Raw genomic sequence first — 18,248 nt, forward strand, 5'->3', positions numbered from 1 at the left:
TGTATTTGTTGTCTTTCTGATGCCTGATTTTGTTTTGTTTTTCCCCTCTGTTTGAGGTGTGGCTCCATCCAGGGATGGGTTGTGGTGTCTGTTTATGAAACCCTTGTTTATGAAACTCTCCTTGCCCCTCCACAATTCTCACCTTCGCCATCCTCATCTTCACTATCACCTGACTTCACCATCCTCCTGACTCCTCCTTCGCCTCCATCACTCCCAATTTTTACAACTGACGAAGTGAGAGCTGAACTGAGGAAATACATCCATGTAAGGTCCTGGCCCTGATGGTGTGAGCCCTCGTCTGTTGAAAGATTGTGCGGAGCAGCTTGCTATCCCCCTCCAGACACTTTACAACTTCAGTCTTCACACTGGTAGAGTTCCTGCTCTGTGGAAAACATCTTGTCTCATCCCGATGCCTAAAGAAGCATGTGCTACTGAGATAAAAATCTACAGACCAGTGGCTCTCACATCTTACATCATGAAGACTCTGGAGAGGCTAGTCCTGCACCTTCTCAGACTGCAAGTACAACATGCACAAGGTCCATTGCAGTTTGCCTATCAGGATGCAATAGGTGTGGACGATGCCATTTTGTTCCTGTTACATTGTACCTACTCCTTCCTGGATGAACTTGGTGGATATGTGAGGATTATGTTCTTTGATTTTTTTCAAGTGCATTCGACTCCATCCAACCGGTCATTCTTAAACAAAAACTGGAGGGATTAGGGGTGGATTCAATCTTTACAGCATGGATCCACAGCTTCCTGACGGATCAGCCTCAGTTTGTGAGGCTGGGCAGTACCATCTCGGACACTGGCGTGAGCAGCGTAGCAGCTCCCCAAGGTACTGTACTCGCACCCTTCCTGTTCGCCATTTACACATCTGACTTCCAATATCACTCCGACACCTGTCACATTCAGAAGTACTCAGACGACACAGCCATTGTGGCCTGTGTTAAAAACAACCAGGAGGGTGAGTACAGAGACCTAATCACTGCTTTTTGTGACTGGAGTGGCAAAAATTCACTCATTCTGAACACAAAAACGACCAGAGAAATGATTATCAACTTTGGCAAGAAAAGGACTTTTATGCAGCCAATAAACATCCATGGACAGGACATTGAATGTGTGAATACATACAAATATCTTGGTGTCCATCTAGACAATAATCTGCATTGGAACTTTAATACTGACTGCCTCTATAAAAAGGGTCTGACCAGGCTTTTTTCTGAGGAGGCTTAGGTCGTTTGATGTGTGTCACCAATTGCTGTCTATGTTATGAACCAATCTGGTTCTGGCTGTCCTTTTCTTTGCTGTGGTGTGTTGGGGCAATAGTATTTCTGCCAGAAACTGTAAGAAGCTGGATAATAGGGCGCAGTCAGTGATCGGGGGATCACTGGACACCGTGGGGGCAGCTGAGGAGGTGTATGAGGAGGAAGGTGCAGGCAATCCTCATAACAACAGACACCCTCTGCATGAGACTCTGTCCGTCCAGAGGAGTAATAGCTCTAAGCGCTTCCTATCCCTTCGGTGTAGGACAGTGCGCTTTAGGAGATCCTTCATTCCTGCTGCTATTCGAGCCCACAATGACTATCGTTGATTTAGTTGTGTGTGTGTGTGTGTGTGTGTGTGGGGGGGGGGGGGGGGGGGGTTAGTTATGGGGTTTTTAAAGTATTTTTATATATTTATTGTCTTTCTGTCTTTTAAAACCGGATTTGCTACTGTACGACAACTGAATTTCTCCATGAGGGGATTAATAAAGTATTTATCTATCTATCCTTACCACTGTCGCTTGTGTGCTCTGGGGACTAGTAAGGTTACACATTACTTATGTGAAGCACCTTGAGGCAACTTTTTTTGTGATTTGGTGCTATACAAATGAAATAAATAAAAAATATGTTTGTATTTCCAATAGTGTGAAATAAATTATTTGTGAAGAATAAAATAAAATTAATCATGGATCTGGTTGGTGAATGGCAGCTGAATGGTGTCTCTAGTAAATAATCATGAAGTAATTAACCGCCTGGTCCATATTCCTGCATGTTCTGTGTCATTTATTAGGCTTACAGGCACATATGCCTGTGACTTGGATCAATGAATAATGAACACAGGTGGGATAAAACGCACTGATTTGTATCACAACAGAGCAAGGCAACAGATTACGCTGCCCTTTTAAAAGATGATGATGGCTAATCATTCTTGACCTGATATCTGAACTCCAGTCCAGCTGGCTGGATGATAAGAGACAGCATGACTTGATGGCACTGCCACGCATTTAACCCACACACTGCTGCACGATTCGCCGTGCGAACGCAACCCTCTGGATGCCGTGCTGTGTGCTGCTGGACACTGTGTTAAATAATAATTGTTTTGTAGCAGATTAATCATTTTCTCTCAGAGATTGGCTGATAAAACCATCTCTAATCGCTCCGGAAGCACAGAGGAATTTTCTCCAGCAACTTAAGTGTGCTTCATGAGGTGGAGAAAGCATCTGGGATAATCTCAAAGGTAATTATTATATTGCAATGGCTTGGTAAAACAGTTGCATTTTCACTCCTTCTTATAAGCATCTGTAAAATTATGTTTATTATGGATTTAGACAGTTGTTTGACTGACGCTGTCACTGACCGACTAAGCATCTGTTTACGTTTTTACACCTCTCGACCTTTGAACCAATCTGGTCGCGCATGTACATTCCCAGAGTGTGAAAAAGCTTATTTGGTCCATGTTATTTTGCAGATCTAGACTTCCATTAATAGGACACTGACCTGGTGAATGTGTTTTTGTCTGTTATTTGGCAGTCTTGGGCTTCCATACAAAGGACAGAGCTGGTTAATCTATTTTTCAGTTAATGTTATTTGGCAGCTTTCGTACTTCAAACACTGAACTGGTCAACATGTTTCTGTCTATATTTGACAGCTCTGGGCTTCCATACTTAAAAACCTAGCTGACTAACGCTCTTTTTTTCGCCCGTGTTATTTGGCAGCTCCGGGCTTCCACACATAGCATGATGCTAGCTAAAGGCTGCTAGCGGCGCTCCACACAAACACAGTCGGAAGACGAAGCTGAAAACGCGGCAGCTTTCAGGGCTGTTATCCGCTGTAATTTACAGATCTGAAGTGAAAATATGTTTATTTGTTTCTCTAGATGACTGGCGGCTCCTTCATTAGCCTCAATCCGCTAACAAATAAACAAGGCTGCTGCACTCTTTGTCTGCACCTTTCTGTCTTTAAAGCACATTTACCTGATGACGAAACGTAGGCCCGCTCAATGTTCGGTCAAGACGCTGTAACAAAAACCTTTTTGTGCATATTAAAAGGCTTTTAGTAACACTTTAAGTGTATTTTCCTCGTTAGAGCACCGGAACGATGACCCCTCATTCAAAGCTCAACCAAACCTGCTGCCGTCATCTAAAAACACAAACCGCCTCGCCCCGCCCATTTTCTATTCCTATTGGTTCAATTTCAAGATAAAGCGGAACCTGTTGTTATGCGCTGATTCTATTGGCAGAAAGCCGTGTCCGTCACAAGATGGGACCTCGATTATGTTTTATTTCCTTTTATTAGAGCAGAACACAAAGAAGAGAACATATAAAATAGTAAAACACTCGGGCAGTTTTTTTTTAGATCAATTAATACATGGGACATTTAAATATATTTTACAGTGACTGCAAGGGCATTTTAACTGATTTTTTCAGATTTGATAACAATTCAAATAATTAAAAGGTGTTTCTAAGGTTTTCCAACACTTTATGACTTGTTCATATTCAGATGTTTCAAACACAGACACACACAAAAGATTAGCAATTTGGGACGCTAATTCAGATGCTTTTATCTGTTCTTTACTCTTCCCCTCTTATGAAATCATAAAGGAAATGTAACATTCTTGCCTTATGATATTTACAAAGCTCCACTATTTTCCAAAGTGCCTAAACATTTCTGAATCAATATTAAAATCCTCACATAACCACCTAAAGGCATGATAGGAAAATTTTCCTGAAGCTAAAAATGGTATTGGCCAATATTGTACTGTTGGTCGAGAAATACGTATGCCATTCATTGTTGTTGGTATTGTTAATGTTGTTTGTTGATAGTACTTGATGGCATGGAGGCACTAATGGTTCTAGCAGACAGGTTACAGTAAAGTATGCGGATGTGGTGACCTGTTTTAGGATGCAGTTTCCTAGTAAGCAACTCAATTAATTGCCCAGTGAACATGTGACCTTTGATTCCAATGACCTTGTCCTTCACCTGAATGATTGAACTTCGGTTGACCTTTCCAGGGTCATTCCAGAATCTTCTTGCTGTGATGGAGGCCAGCAGGAGTCACTGTGCAATAGTATAAACCTCACTCCCCAACAGCTAGGACTCTGCCACACAGCCAGAGCCCGGGTTTTAGCCTTCTGGTTAGGGCGTCCGCCTCCCATGCCAGAGACTGTGAGTTTGCACCCAGAGCGGAGTGAGTGGGAGGAGTCACAATGCAGAATAGAAAGTACAACTGGTACATTACATCAAAGGAAGATCTGGTTGAAACCAAATACTTTGACAGTGACCTTGACTTTAATCAAAATAAACTGTATTTCAATTCCGGGGTTAACCTGAGCTGCCATAGCTGACTCACTTCAGCCTTTCACTCATGCAAATGTGCACCTGCATGCAAATCCGGGTGTCTGGCTGCTGGAGCTTATGTAAAATCAGTGTTATGAACTGCTTTATGAATCCAGTCAGGACTCTTCTCGTCATGCCGTGCACAAGAGGATCCCACAGCAGGTGAGCACATGCTTCATGCACTCAGTCGACCTCACCTGGGACGTGTTGCTGAGCTACAGGTGCTGCTTTACAAAAACACACGTTTTCCATTCAAAGGCTGTTTCTCCTCGGTGGATGTGGATCTAAGCAGCACACTGTCGAGCGACCACCATGACCAGAATATGACAAAAACTGGAGCCTGAAGGTCTTTCTGTCTTCTGCCTCATTTGTAAGTATATTTGTCATTGTTTCACTGATGAATGGATGAAAACCTTTAAGAATCGCTGTCAGTAATTCTGCACCATGTGGCTGCAGATGCTCAGGAACTGATTATGTCATCATTTTTCTCCGCCTGTAGACTCCAGCACAGATTTCTCACCCATCTACTTTTTAACAAAGATTTTCAGTGTTCTACTTGACTGGTGCAGCAACAGACAAAAGTCTGTCCAATCGCAGCCGCTGTCACGGGTGTCTTGGTGGCTTCCCTCATCTGTCTCCTTCGTGCACATTAATGCACGTGTTTTGAGGATGCCCTGTACTATTGTGACACTACATTAATTAAAGATTGATTTTATATAACTGAGAGCTTTAATCAACTGCGTCTTATCGCCGTTGAAACATTTATGTGGATTCAGGATAATTTAATTTTAATGTCGAGGATTTTGTCCACTGCACATTCTGCTCTGCATCTGCAGGGCGGTGACCTACAGACGCAGAGCAGCATGATGCTCTAAATAACACACAATAATAAGCATCGCTGGACTGTCACTGTGGCAACACAAACTCCAGAGACAACAGTGACTGGACTGATCCCAGTGCGGTGCTCTGATGTAAATGGGAGAAGAGGATATTTTACTTTGCAGGTGTCCAACTCACAGCCCACGGGCTTAAACAGGCCCCTGACAAATCTGACCCAAAGAACAAATGAATGCTTTCAATTAATATATTTACATTTTAACATTTAATATGGTTTGGATGCACATGAAAACATCAAATCTGTGCTTGTTTGTTTGTTCTTTCAGCCCTTCTTAGTCACTTTTCACATAAATGTGGGATTGAAGGGGCAACGTGCACCAAGACTGAACAGTTTTGGCATCCATGTTTTGCCCAAGGGCACTTCGGCACTCTGTCATGCACAGAGACTGAAGTCAGAGATTGTTAGCGGACAATCTGCCCTGTCTGGATGACATGAAGAATGTCTCTTGCTTCGAGGTGAACCCAGTCATTCACATGCACTTTTTTCTGTTCTTGTCTCGCGTCTGGAAAACTTTCTTTGTCTTGATCTGTGTCATCAACAAGAACAACTCATTCAGACCTGAGATCCCAGATAACAAGTGCTAAACTCTGCAGGCTTTCTAAACTTTTGCACGTTGGGTTAGTAAACATTTTGCGGGTGATTTACGAAGAATTGCGTACATGAGAACAGTTGGATACCACAGTAATGTGTTGTAGACAGTAGCATGTAAATGAGAATTTTATGTGTGTTAATGAGTGTAAGCGCAAAACAAAATTCAATCAACCACTTGCAGCTAGGCACAAGACAAAGACACACGCTTGCTAACACTGACCAAATCAAAAATGAATGTGCCTTGAACAGGGTTTGTCACTGGAGGTGCGCAGTGTTTGGCACAAGCCCAAATTCAGCACCACTCGCCTTCAACTCTCACGTTAAAGTGACCTTCAAATGTGCGTTCCCACGAAGGGATGCATTACACTGCGGTGTTAATATTCTCTTTACTGTCACATAATTGTAGAGGACATGATATGGAATGAGAATAATGTACTTACGTACATTTTATATGAGGGTGGCTGTGGTTGTTGTCCTAATCACAGACTGTGGTGCTGACGACAGTTAGTTCTTGTGTGTGGTTGCACATGGGGGCTACACTGGACAAACAGACAGACATAAGAAATGTCACATTTAATTTTATTTAGACGGTGTGTGTTTTTTGTTAAAAAAAGGTCTCTATAAATTAAAATTTAATCATGGTGTTTTCTGTTTCAAAGATTATTGAGTGAAAATAAACAAATGCATACCCAAACAGCTCACAGGGGGTGTGACTTTAAATCATATTTATGTGTATCTACATTGATTGTGCAACATTCGGGACAAAGTTTTTCAAATGTGCTAAATTACAGATGCGATCGCAGCCCCTGAAATTTCCTTTAGCTTTGCTAACTCATGTGTGTGCAAACCTTACCAATTTGCATATTCAACACTCACAATTTTGTGCACTCAGGTGGACATACCTGAGGCAAACATGTAAAATGGACAATACGTGCTTTTTTGCAAAAACCTTTCATGATCTCGATACATCATAATTTGTATTGTCTTTTATCTGTGCAGGTATCTGTTGGATCTGTGCACGCTGGGAAATGGGCAGATGTTGCAAATGCAATGGGAGGTTGCTCTGCATGTGTTTGCTTCCCTGCATGATGACCAGCCACTTGGTGATTTACATCATGGTGTACATATTCGTCACTATGTCATACTCGCCTCCAAAATTAAGCATACACTACATTGCCCCAGGCTTCTCTGCTAACTCTGGGACGCTAGCTTCCCATCCACAGAGTCCTTTCTGGAATCTTCGCCTGGAAGACAGCGCACTGTGGAATGGGCTGCAGCATGTTTGGGACCGTCAGTACAATCCCATACTGCGTGGAAACATGAGTGAGATTCAGAGGAAGCCAAAAGCCAATCTGTTATCATCAGTCGAGGACAAATGCTTTCCAAGCTGCAAATTGGGCAAGTGTTCTGTCCCTCATGTACATGATTTCGACAGTATGCCGGAACAGCTGAGAGCCTTCATCAGGTCAATGCACTGCAGGGACTACCCGCTCCTCATTAACCAGCCTGATGCATGCAGCCAAAACAACAGCTTGGGTCTGGAAACACCCACACTCCTGATAGCTGTCAAGTCTCAAGTAGGGAACTTTGAAAACAGGCAGGCCATCCGGGAAACATGGGGGCGAAGTGGTCTGGTGAAGGGGGAATTAAGTAGAAAAGGTACAGTAGTGCACACATTGTTTCTGCTGGGGAGGCAGGACTCAAGCACAGGTCCTCACCCAGACCTCAAAAACTTGCTGGCGCTGGAGAACGAGAAGTATGGGGACATCCTGCAGTGGGACTTCAGAGACACTTTCTTTAACCTGACACTAAAGGACTTACTGTTCTGGCGCTGGCTCCAGCGATACTGCCCCAACGCCATCTTCATCTTTAAAGGGGATGATGATGTCTTTGTTCGAACGGACGCCGTTCTGGACTACCTGCACAAGCAGTGGGAGGAGCATATCCTCTGGAGGGAGTACACCAATGACACTGCCGCTTTGACAGATTTGTTTGTGGGAGATGTGATCAGCAACGCGATGCCGAACCGTGAGCCAACCACCAAATACTACATACCAGAAAGTTTCTACAAAGGCGCATATCCGCCGTACGCTGGAGGAGGAGGCGTCATCTACTCTGGCAAACTAGCACTGCGATTACTAGAGGTGTCCAACAGAGTGCGCCTTTTCCCGATAGATGACGTGTACCTGGGCATGTGCCTGCACAGACTCGGACTCTCCCCAAGTCACCACCCGGGTTTCTTAACATTTGATCTCCCAGAGTCAGAGAGGGAGAATCCCTGTGCTTACAGAGCAGTTCTGCTGGTCCACAGACGGAGCCCCAAAGAGATGCTGACACTGTGGAAGCAGCTCCACAATCTGCCGGCTAAATGTGGAAGCTAATTTGCCATACAAATAGGACTGGTGCAGCAGTGGGTTCTGATAACAGGGTAGACCATCAGAAGGTCCTGGATGGACTCTGTCCACATGGAGTTCGCACTCCGAATTTACCTCACTATGAAGCGCCCATATGTGACTGTGAATGACGTCATCCCAAAGCACATTTCTGACATTTTATCACAACATAGGAGAACCGGGAACACTTTCTAGAGAAATACGTTCCCCGTTCATGTGTCTAATCTGACCTCCACAGGCATCGTAAAGGTCACAGAATAAAACTTTAAACCTTTTAATGTTGAGAAAGTCTTTAATAGTTTACTTAAGAACATAATAATTTGAAGCATGTGTCTAAAGTTCTGTTATAATTAGCACAAATTTCTATGTTTTGGATAAATTAATGAGCCCGTTCCTTTCAGATTGGTCACAAAATAACTCAAAAACAACAAAATGCTATCATCTTGTATGTCACCAATTTAAAAGGGCCCATGATCTCGATAAAGTAGCTAAAATCTCATGAATTTTGAATCATGCAATAATTAAAAAAAACAAATTTGTCTTGCTTACGTAACATCCCATAGATATGTCTGGCCCTGTTGGATGGATGATAGAAAATTAGGAGCATGTATTTGTCAGTGACAGATAAAGAGTCAGTTTTCACACAGAAACGTACTGAATCTGAGGAAGTAAAGAATTATTTTGTGATTTTTTTTTTCCAAATCATCTACATATTAAAAGTGTGAGTGTGTGTGCTTTTATTGAGTAAATTCAATGTAAGCACATAATATTATTGTAAATACATTAAAAGTACATGGATGGCACAAGAAAGTGAAAACACTTATTTCCATTGTGGTCCATTTAAAAATCAAAGGAGAAAATAGAAGAAAAATAAAATATAGTAATAATGATGATGACAATGATAATACTGTGTATATGGTAAAAAGAACCTAAACAATTTATAAATACATTAAGACAGTAAGTTAACATTAAAAAGTAATTAACAGGAAATAAAAGGGTTGAGTTCTTCTAAAAACTGTTGAGGTCTCAGGTTCGAAAAACATTCTGGACTCACATGCCATTCCACCTGATTATACAAACTTTGCATAATTTATTACAACCCTTGAAAAATGTCAGCTACCTATTTTATAAACACTACCCAAACTAGAGCCAGTGGAGCCCCACGAGCAACAGGCTAGTGTGTGTGTGTATTAATATATATAATATATATATATAATATATAATATATATATATATAATATATTTCATAAAAACAACCTTATAATAAACTTGATTGTTTTTGTGCAAATATTTGTTCATTTTTAAATGGATGCCTGCAACACTTTCAAGAAAGCTGGGACAGTGGTATGTTTACCACTGTGTTACATCACTTTTCCTTCTAACAACACTCAATAAGTGTTTGGGAACTGAGGACACTAACTGTTGAAGCTTTGTAGGTGGAATTCTTTCCCATTCTTGCTTGATGTACGACTTCAGTTGTTCAACAGTCTGGGGTCTCCGTTGTTGTATTTTGCGCTTCATAATGCGCCAAACATTTTCAATGGCCGACAGGTCTGGACTGCAGGCAGGCCAGTCTAGTACCCGCAGTCTTTTACTAAGAAGCCACTGTTGTAACACGTGCAGAATGTGGCTTGGCATTGTCTTGCTGAAATAAGCAGGGACGTCTCTGAAAAAGACGTTGCTTGGATGGCAGCATGTGTTGCTCCAAAACCTGGATGTACCTTTCAGCGTTGATGGTGCCATCACAGATGTGTAAGTTGCCCATGCCATGGGCACTATCACACCCCCATACCATCACAGATGCTGGCTTTTGAACTTTGCGCTGGTAACAATCTGGATGGTCTTTTTCCTCTTTTGTCCAGAGGATACAACGTCCATGATTTCCAAAAACAATTTGAAATGTGGACTCATCAGACCACAGCACACTTTTCCACTTTGCATCTGCCCATTTCAAATGAGCTCGGGCCCAGAGACGACAGCGGCGTTTCTGGATGTTGTTGATGTATGGCTTTCGCTTTGCATGGTAGAGTTTTAACTTGCATTTGTAGATGTAGCGACGAACTCTGTTAACTAACAATGGTTTTCTGATGTGTTCCTGAGCCCACGCGGCAAGATCCTTCGGCCTTGTTGCTTACGTGTAGAAAGTTCTCAAGATTCTCTGAATCTGCTGATTATATTATGGACTGTAGATGATGGAATCCCTAAATTCCTTGCGACTGAACGCTGAGAAACATTGTTCTTAAACTGTTGGACTATTTTTTCATGCAGTTGTTCACAAAGTGGTGACCCCCCCCATCTTTGCTTGTGAATGGCTGAGCCTTTTGGGGATGCTCCTTTTATACCCAATCATGACACTCACCTGTTTCCAATTAGGTGTTCTTTGAGCATTCATCAACTTTCCCAGTATTTTGTTGCCCCGTCCAAACTTTTTTGAAACGTGTTGCAGGCATCCATTTCAAAATGAGCAAATATTTTGCCCAAAAACAACAAAGTTTATCAGTTTGAACATTAAATATCTTGTCTTTGTCAATTGAATATAGGTTGAAGAGGATTTGCAAATCATTGTATTCTGTTTTTATTTACATTTTGCACAACGTCCCATCTTCATTGGAATTGGGGTTGTACACACACACACACACACACACACACACATACATATATATATAAATATAATATATAATATATATATATATATATATACGTATACATATATATAGTAAAAATCAGGACTATGACTGACAACTGACAGCTAGCTTTGCTTTGGTCTTTGCTGTACATTTTAATTTGCAGATTATTTCTTTATGTGTGAACTCACGTGATTCTTTTTTTAGTGTTATAACTAAATTCTGCTGCAATAATTTTCAGAGAAATTGCATGTGCATGATGCAAAACACATCACAATCACAAAAAATGATCAAAGCTCATTTTTACTTTTGTAAATGTGCATGTGACTGTCACAGATATGTTGTCGTAAACCTGCTCGTCTCCCAGTATTGATTTTTACATCCACCAAGGACGTAATAAAATCATCGGCGTATATTTATTAGTCAGTCTGACTGTTAGCAGGATTACATCAAAACTACTGCATGGATTTTGATGAAACTTTCAACACAGATAGATATTAGGCCATGGAAAACTCCATTAAATTGGGGAGGTGATCTGGATTTGGAATCAAGATTTCACTTTTTATAGGCTTTGAAGGATTACTGCAAAACTGCTGCACGGATTCTCACCAAATTTGCACCACAGATAGATATTAGGCCATGGAAGAAGACTCCACTAAATTTTGGAGGTGATCCGGATTTCACATTCCATGCTTCACTTTGTCAGATTTTGAAGATTACGTCAAAACTACTTCATGGATTTTCACCACATTTTCACCACACTGGTGTTAGGCCTTGGAAGACTCCATTAAATTTTGGAGGTGATCTGGATCAGGTCCCTCCTAAAAATCAGTCCACCCTGCCTTCACTGTGTATGCATCATTTCTGTGCGTCAGCCGCAGTTCACCGATTATCACCTTGTTTCTGCTTAAAACTGCACTCCAGTCATCATCTATCTCAAGGACAGATACAGTAACTGAAGCTTTTGTACAACAATCATTTCCACATAAATTCAGCATTATTTCATAATAAAAGACAGAGAAAGCGATCAAAGCGCACAAGCTGCTGCTGCTGCATTCACTGTGTCTTCATCATTTCAAAGAGTCAGTAGCAACTCACCGATTATTGCCTCATTTCTCCTTAAAACTGCCTCGTTCCTGCGTAAAACTACCTTTAGAATGATTTCAGAGGTTTTACTTTGTCGTCTGATGGTGAATAATTACATTATTCCCTTTGATCGCTTTGGGTGTAGAGAGTCAGACTGAGGTGTGCTGCTGTGGTCCCAAATGACGCATGCGCAGTGAAGGCAGGGCGGACCAATTTTTTTTTTTTGGGGGGGGGGGGGGGGGGTCCGGTCTGTGACACCAGTGAAGTAATAAACATGAAAACGTGTCTGATTCATGCAGCTGAAAAATAAACACACTGCAGAAGATGTCGTCTTCTTCTTCTTCTTCTTGGCTGCCGCCGTTAGGGGCTCCACAGCAGATCAGTTGCTTCCATCTCATCCTGTCCTCTCTATCTTCTACTCTCACAACAGATCACAATGTCATCTGCAAACATCATAGTCCATAGAGACTCCTGTCTGTTCTCATCCATCGACCCGTCCATCACCATTACAAACAAGAAAGGACTCAGAGCTGATCCTTGGTGTAATCCCACCTCCACACCTCGAATGAGTCTGTCATTCCTACTGCACATCTCATCGCTGTCACACTATCCTTGTACATGTCCTGCACTACCCTCACATAATTCTCTGCCACTCCAGACTTCTTCGTACAATACCACAAGTCTTCTCTTGGCACCCTGTCATCAGCTTTCTTTAAATCCACAAACACACAATGCAACTCCTTCTGACCTTCTCTATACTTCTTCATCAGTATTCTCAGAGCAAACATTGCATCTGTGGTGCTCTTTCTCAACATGAAACCATATTGCTGCTCACAGATCTTCACCTGTTTTCTAAGCCTAGCTTCTAACTCTTTCACATAACTTCATGCTGTGCTTGATTCACTTTATGCCTCTGTAGTTGCTGCAGCTCTACACATCACCATTGTTCTTAAAAATAGCAACCAGCACACTTCATCTCTGCTCCTCAGGCATCCTCTCACTTTCCAAGATTTTATTAAACAATTTGGTTAGAAACTCCACTGCCATCCTCTAAACATTTCCATGCCTTCACTGGAAATCATCTGGACTCCCTGCCTTTCCACTCTTCATCCTTTTTAGAGCTGCCCTCACTTCATCCTTAGTTGTCGCTTGCACTTCCTTATTTACTCTCTCACATCATCCAGCCCTTTTCTCTCTCATTTTCTTCATTCATCAGCTCCTCAAAATATTCCCTCCACCTTCTCAACACACTCTCCTCACTTGTCAGCACTTTAACATCTGTATCCTTTATTACCCTAACCTGCAGTGCATCCTCTACAGCTTGGTCCCTTTGTCTAACTAATCGGTACAAGTCCTTTTCTCCTTCCTTATACACGTCAGAAGATGTAATGTTGAAAAATGATTATAATTCTCTTCAAGTGTTCGCTGAAATTATAAAAGTGAAAATCAATGGCACTTTAAAACAGCATGATTATTGCTAAAATATTCTTATGTGGCAGCCTTTGCTAATGTTATTGAAAACGTGCTTATCTTTTCAGTGTTTCTGGGATAAATATTACACACACATAAAGTTCAACTGGATTAACTTTAATTCCTTATAAAACAAGCCAATACTCTGCTGAGGTCTCCTGCCTATTATGCTGATACAGCATGGTAACAAATTTAACAAATAAGCATGGATGGCTGTATGGAGTCCATTTCAATGGTCCCCCTATTTCATGGAAGGGGACAGTGAAAAACGAGGTCCACCGTCAAAATGCAGTTGGCTCAAGGGAGCTGGGATGAATGATTTGCTATGTGTTCAATGCAAATTTAAGCATTAGAAAATAAATTTGGTGCTGAGAAGGCAAAATACACCCAACAAGTTCTTTTTTATCCATCTGCATGTTTGACCTTGACCCTGAGGTTCAAGGTCAAATGCAGTGTACTAAAGGGAGACAGGATATATGATTTGCTGTAGGGCTTTAATAACAAATGTAATCCCGTTGCTACTCTAATATCACAAATTTCCCAGTCATAGAAGTAATAAAGGATTATCTTGTCTTATATTTGGAGAGAAGAAGTGGTATTTCTTGGTGAGACGGGGGATGTCTTTGTCCATCATTACCTAAGATGACTTAAAATCTGGGTCAAGGTCATATGTGTAGATGTCACATTTGTGTCCATTTATAATATGATACAGGTAAGTAATGTCTCAGAAAGGGGCAACAGGGAAATCTAGGACTCTCACACACGGACAAATGGACAGACGCACGCAAACACGGAGCCCATTTCAATGTTCCCCCTTATGTCTTGGCGGGGGACAACAACACAGTACAGAATAAAGAACAAGAGTGCTCTGAGAGCACAATATCCTCTGCTGGCAAAACCTGCTTTGGTACAAGTGCTTGCTACATTCTGATAACATTTCAAGGACTTGCACCAGTTTTCATGAAATTCATCCTAAATATGTGAGGAGTTGATTTCTTAATGCAGGAACTAATTCATGAAACTGAGGGAGTCTAGATTTGTTAATCAAGGGCCATAGCTCTGGTAAAATTGGACCAACTCAAATGAGATGATAATATGCGTATTACCAACCTACAACAAGGACTTGTTCCATGTTTCATGAAATTCCTCCTAAAAGTGTGAGAGGAGTTGATTTCAGAACTTTGGATGGACAGACAGACAGAAATTGCCACAACATAATCCCCTCTGGGCATATGGCCAGCGGGGTATAAAATAAGAACTAGAGCACCACGCTCACAGAGCGCAAACCTCAGCCAACACAAGTTTCCAATTCCACAAATTTTTACCTTGTGTAGCAAGGTGAAGTCTGGATTGAAAAGATATTCCTGCAAGCTTGGCTAGTGGGGAATTCCCCTTTGGCTGACCTGGTAGAGTCTTGGTCTCGAGTGCGATCAATCTGGTGTTCAAATTCCATCGCCATCCCTGCCACAAAATAAGTCATCCAGTCATACTTGAAAAATTTTCAAGGTCAAAGACCAGTAGAAGTGACTTTTTATAAGCTAAATTAGATGGGATCAAAGGGAGAATGTACAGGTGAACCCGTTAACTCATGTTTCAGCTTTACTCACGGTCGATTTGTAGACCCCAAAAATTTAGACTACTGTATAAAGACTACTGTATGTTTGGTCAGCCTCATTAACTCACGGTTCAGATAACCCGCAGTCAATTTTGGGACCCCAACTCCGCAAGTTAACAAGGTTCACCTGTATTTAATTAATGTACTAGACTGAAGCTTTTTGTGGCGTTGTAAGGTTTTTTCCCCCAACTTTTCAAACTTTAGCCTTCTGTGAGGCCAGAGCACTGTGTACGGCAGGTCAGATCACAGCTGAAAGCAGCGTCTCTCTCAGAGTAAAAAAAAAAAAAAAAAAATATATATATATATATATATATATATATATATACCATCAAAATTCTTCATTAAATAATCCAGAGCTTCTCCTGTGTCCAAAGCTGCTGTTACATTAGAAATTAATGCTGTATTTACAGTTTAAAGGCTTCTTCAAAAAGCTCTATGTTTACACGAAAGACGCAGCAAAAACAGTGTTTCTTTAAAGCTGTATGTACAGTAGTGTTCAGAATAATAGTAGTGCTATGTGACTAAAAAGATTAATACAGGTTTTGAGTATATTTCTTACTGTTACATGGGAAACAAGGTACCAGTAGATTCAGTAATTTCTCACAAATCAAACAAGACCAAGCATTCATGATATGCACACTCTTAAGGCTATGAAATTGGGCTATTAGTAAAAAAAGTAGAAAAGGGGGTGTTCACAATAACAGTAGTGTAGCATTCAGTCAGTGAGTTCGTCAATTTTGTGGAACAAACAGGTGTGAATCAGGTAAAAAGGGGGTGTTCACAATAACAGTAGCATCTGCTGTTGACGCTACAAACTCAAAACTATTATGTTCAAACTGCTTTTTTAGCAATCCTGTGAATCACTAAACTAGTATTTAGTTGTATAACCACAGTTTTTCATGATTTCTTCACATCTGCAAGGCATTAATTTTGTTGGTTTGGAACCAAGATTTTGCTCATTTACTAGTGTGCTTGGGGTCATTGTCTTGTTGGAACACCCATTTCAAGGGTATGTCCTCTTCAGCATAAGACAACATGACATCTTCAAGTATTTTGACATATCCAAACTGATCCATGATACCTGGTATGCGATATAGGCCCAAAACCATAGTAGGAGAAACATGCCCATATCATGATGCTTGCACCACCATGCTTCACTGTCTTCACTGTGAACTGTAGCTTGAATTCAGAGTTTGGGGGTCATCTCACAAACTGTCTGCGGCCCTTGGACCCAAAAAGAACAATTTTACTCTCATCAGTCCACAAAATATTTCTCCATTTCTCTTTAGGCCAGTTGATGTGTTCTTTGGCAAATTGTAACCTCTTCTGCACGTCTTTTATTTAACAGAGGGACTTTGCGGGGGATTCTTGCAAATAAATGGCTTCTTCAGGTGTCTTCTAACTGTCACAGCACTTACAGGTAACTCCAGACTGTCTCTGATCATCCTGGAGCTGATCAATGGGTGAGCCTTTGCCATTCTTGTTATTCTTCTATCCATTTTGATGGTTGTTTTCTATTTTCTTCCACACGTCTCTGGTTTTTTGTCCATTTAAAGCACTGGAGATCATTGTAGATGAACAGCAATTGCGTATAAGTTTTCACCTCTCCAATCAACTTTTTAATCAAACTACGCTGTTCTTCTGAACAATGTCTTGAACGTCCCATTTTCCTCAGGCTTTCAAAGAGAAAAGCATGTTCAACAGGTGCTGGCTTCATCCTTAAATAGGGGACACCTGATTCACACCTGTTTGTTCCACAAAATTGACGAACTCACTGACTGAATGCCACACTACTATTATTGTGAACACCCCCTTTTCTACTTTTTTTTTTTTACTAATAGCCCAATTTCATAGCCTTAAGAGTGTGCATATCATGAATGCTTGATCTTGTTGGATTTGTGAAAATCTACTGAATCTACTGGTACCTTGTTTCCCATGTAACAATAAGAAATATACTCAAAACCTGGATTAATTTTTAGTCACATAGCACTACTATTATTCTGAACACTACTGTATGTGTGTGTGTGTGTGTGTGTGTGAGGGAGAGAGACGTTCATTTTCACATAAAAACAAAAAGTTAATAGTTTTCCTGGAACTGTGGACAAACGATCACATGATCATTTGTGTGAACAGCAGACTTTAACGCTCGTTAAAGCAGCAACTTAACGATCAGAAACAATTACCTTCAGCACAGAGCCTCACTTAGTGAAACAGGATAGTGTAAGAAACTATGATCATGAGTTGATCTGCAGCAACAAATAGGTGATGTTCTTTAAAGATCATCTAAAATGTTGTCAGATGGGATTTCTTTATGGATTTTTTTTTTAAAGAAATGTACATTTATATTCAAGATCTACAATCATTTTTTTAAAGAACAGCACTAATGTTTGTGCAAACTGACTTCATACACAATGAAGCCAAAATATTAGATGCATTTTAAAATATTGAATAATCTGTGACAGAGTTAAGTACGTTCTACTTTAATTAGTATTTCTTATTATTGGACTGTTGGGTTTGATTACACTGAACAGGTTTGTGCAATGAGTGATCTTACTCTAATACACGAAAATTACTGTTTTTAAGCCTTCATCATTGAGCTGACTGCACATCACAAACCACACCATTAACACCAGACATGTGATGTCACCACAAGTTATTTTTTAATATATAAAGAGAGCTACAGAACAGTGATATGTGGATGCAAAAGAAATAAAACTCAAAAACAAAGTGTCTGGATGCAACAACAGAAATAAAACAACAGTTTAAATGTGAGGTGTGAATGTCAGACTGAAGACACGTCTTAACAAGCACTAAACCTACAGTCAGACCCACACTGTGCACACAGTATCTGGACACCAACAGTTTATTATTTCTACAGTCTATCACAGTGTCTTAGCACTGAAAGCAAATAAATGGTGACACTGCAGATTATCAGGTGTTATTCAGTCATCACCATGATACCGACAAGTT

The 18,248-nt window shown here is 40.8% G+C and overlaps 2 protein-coding genes across 3 annotated transcripts in view; one reads left to right on the forward strand and one right to left on the reverse strand.

Moving 5' to 3' along the window:
* smad2 (SMAD family member 2) overlaps window positions 1-18,248 on the reverse strand; it is an 80,216-nt gene that overhangs the window by 40,203 nt on the left and 21,765 nt on the right. The window lies entirely within an intron of this gene.
* Window positions 4,769-8,494, forward strand: LOC117529288 (N-acetyllactosaminide beta-1,3-N-acetylglucosaminyltransferase 2-like). Its single transcript, XM_034192031.1, has 2 exons — window positions 4,769-4,971; window positions 7,090-8,494. Exon 2 carries the CDS (start codon window positions 7,119-7,121, stop codon window positions 8,469-8,471), a length of 1,353 nt encoding a protein of 450 aa, XP_034047922.1. The 5' UTR covers window positions 4,769-4,971; window positions 7,090-7,118; the 3' UTR covers window positions 8,472-8,494.

Source organism: Thalassophryne amazonica, chromosome 17 (genome assembly GCF_902500255.1).
Source record: "Thalassophryne amazonica chromosome 17, fThaAma1.1, whole genome shotgun sequence".
NCBI lineage: Eukaryota > Metazoa > Chordata > Actinopteri > Batrachoidiformes > Batrachoididae > Thalassophryne > Thalassophryne amazonica.

Bases quoted from the DNA above. Each gene is read 5' to 3' on its own strand.
- LOC117529288 (XM_034192031.1), top strand. From the start codon at position 7,119: ATGGGCAGATGTTGCAAATGCAATGGGAGGTTGCTCTGCATGTGTTTG.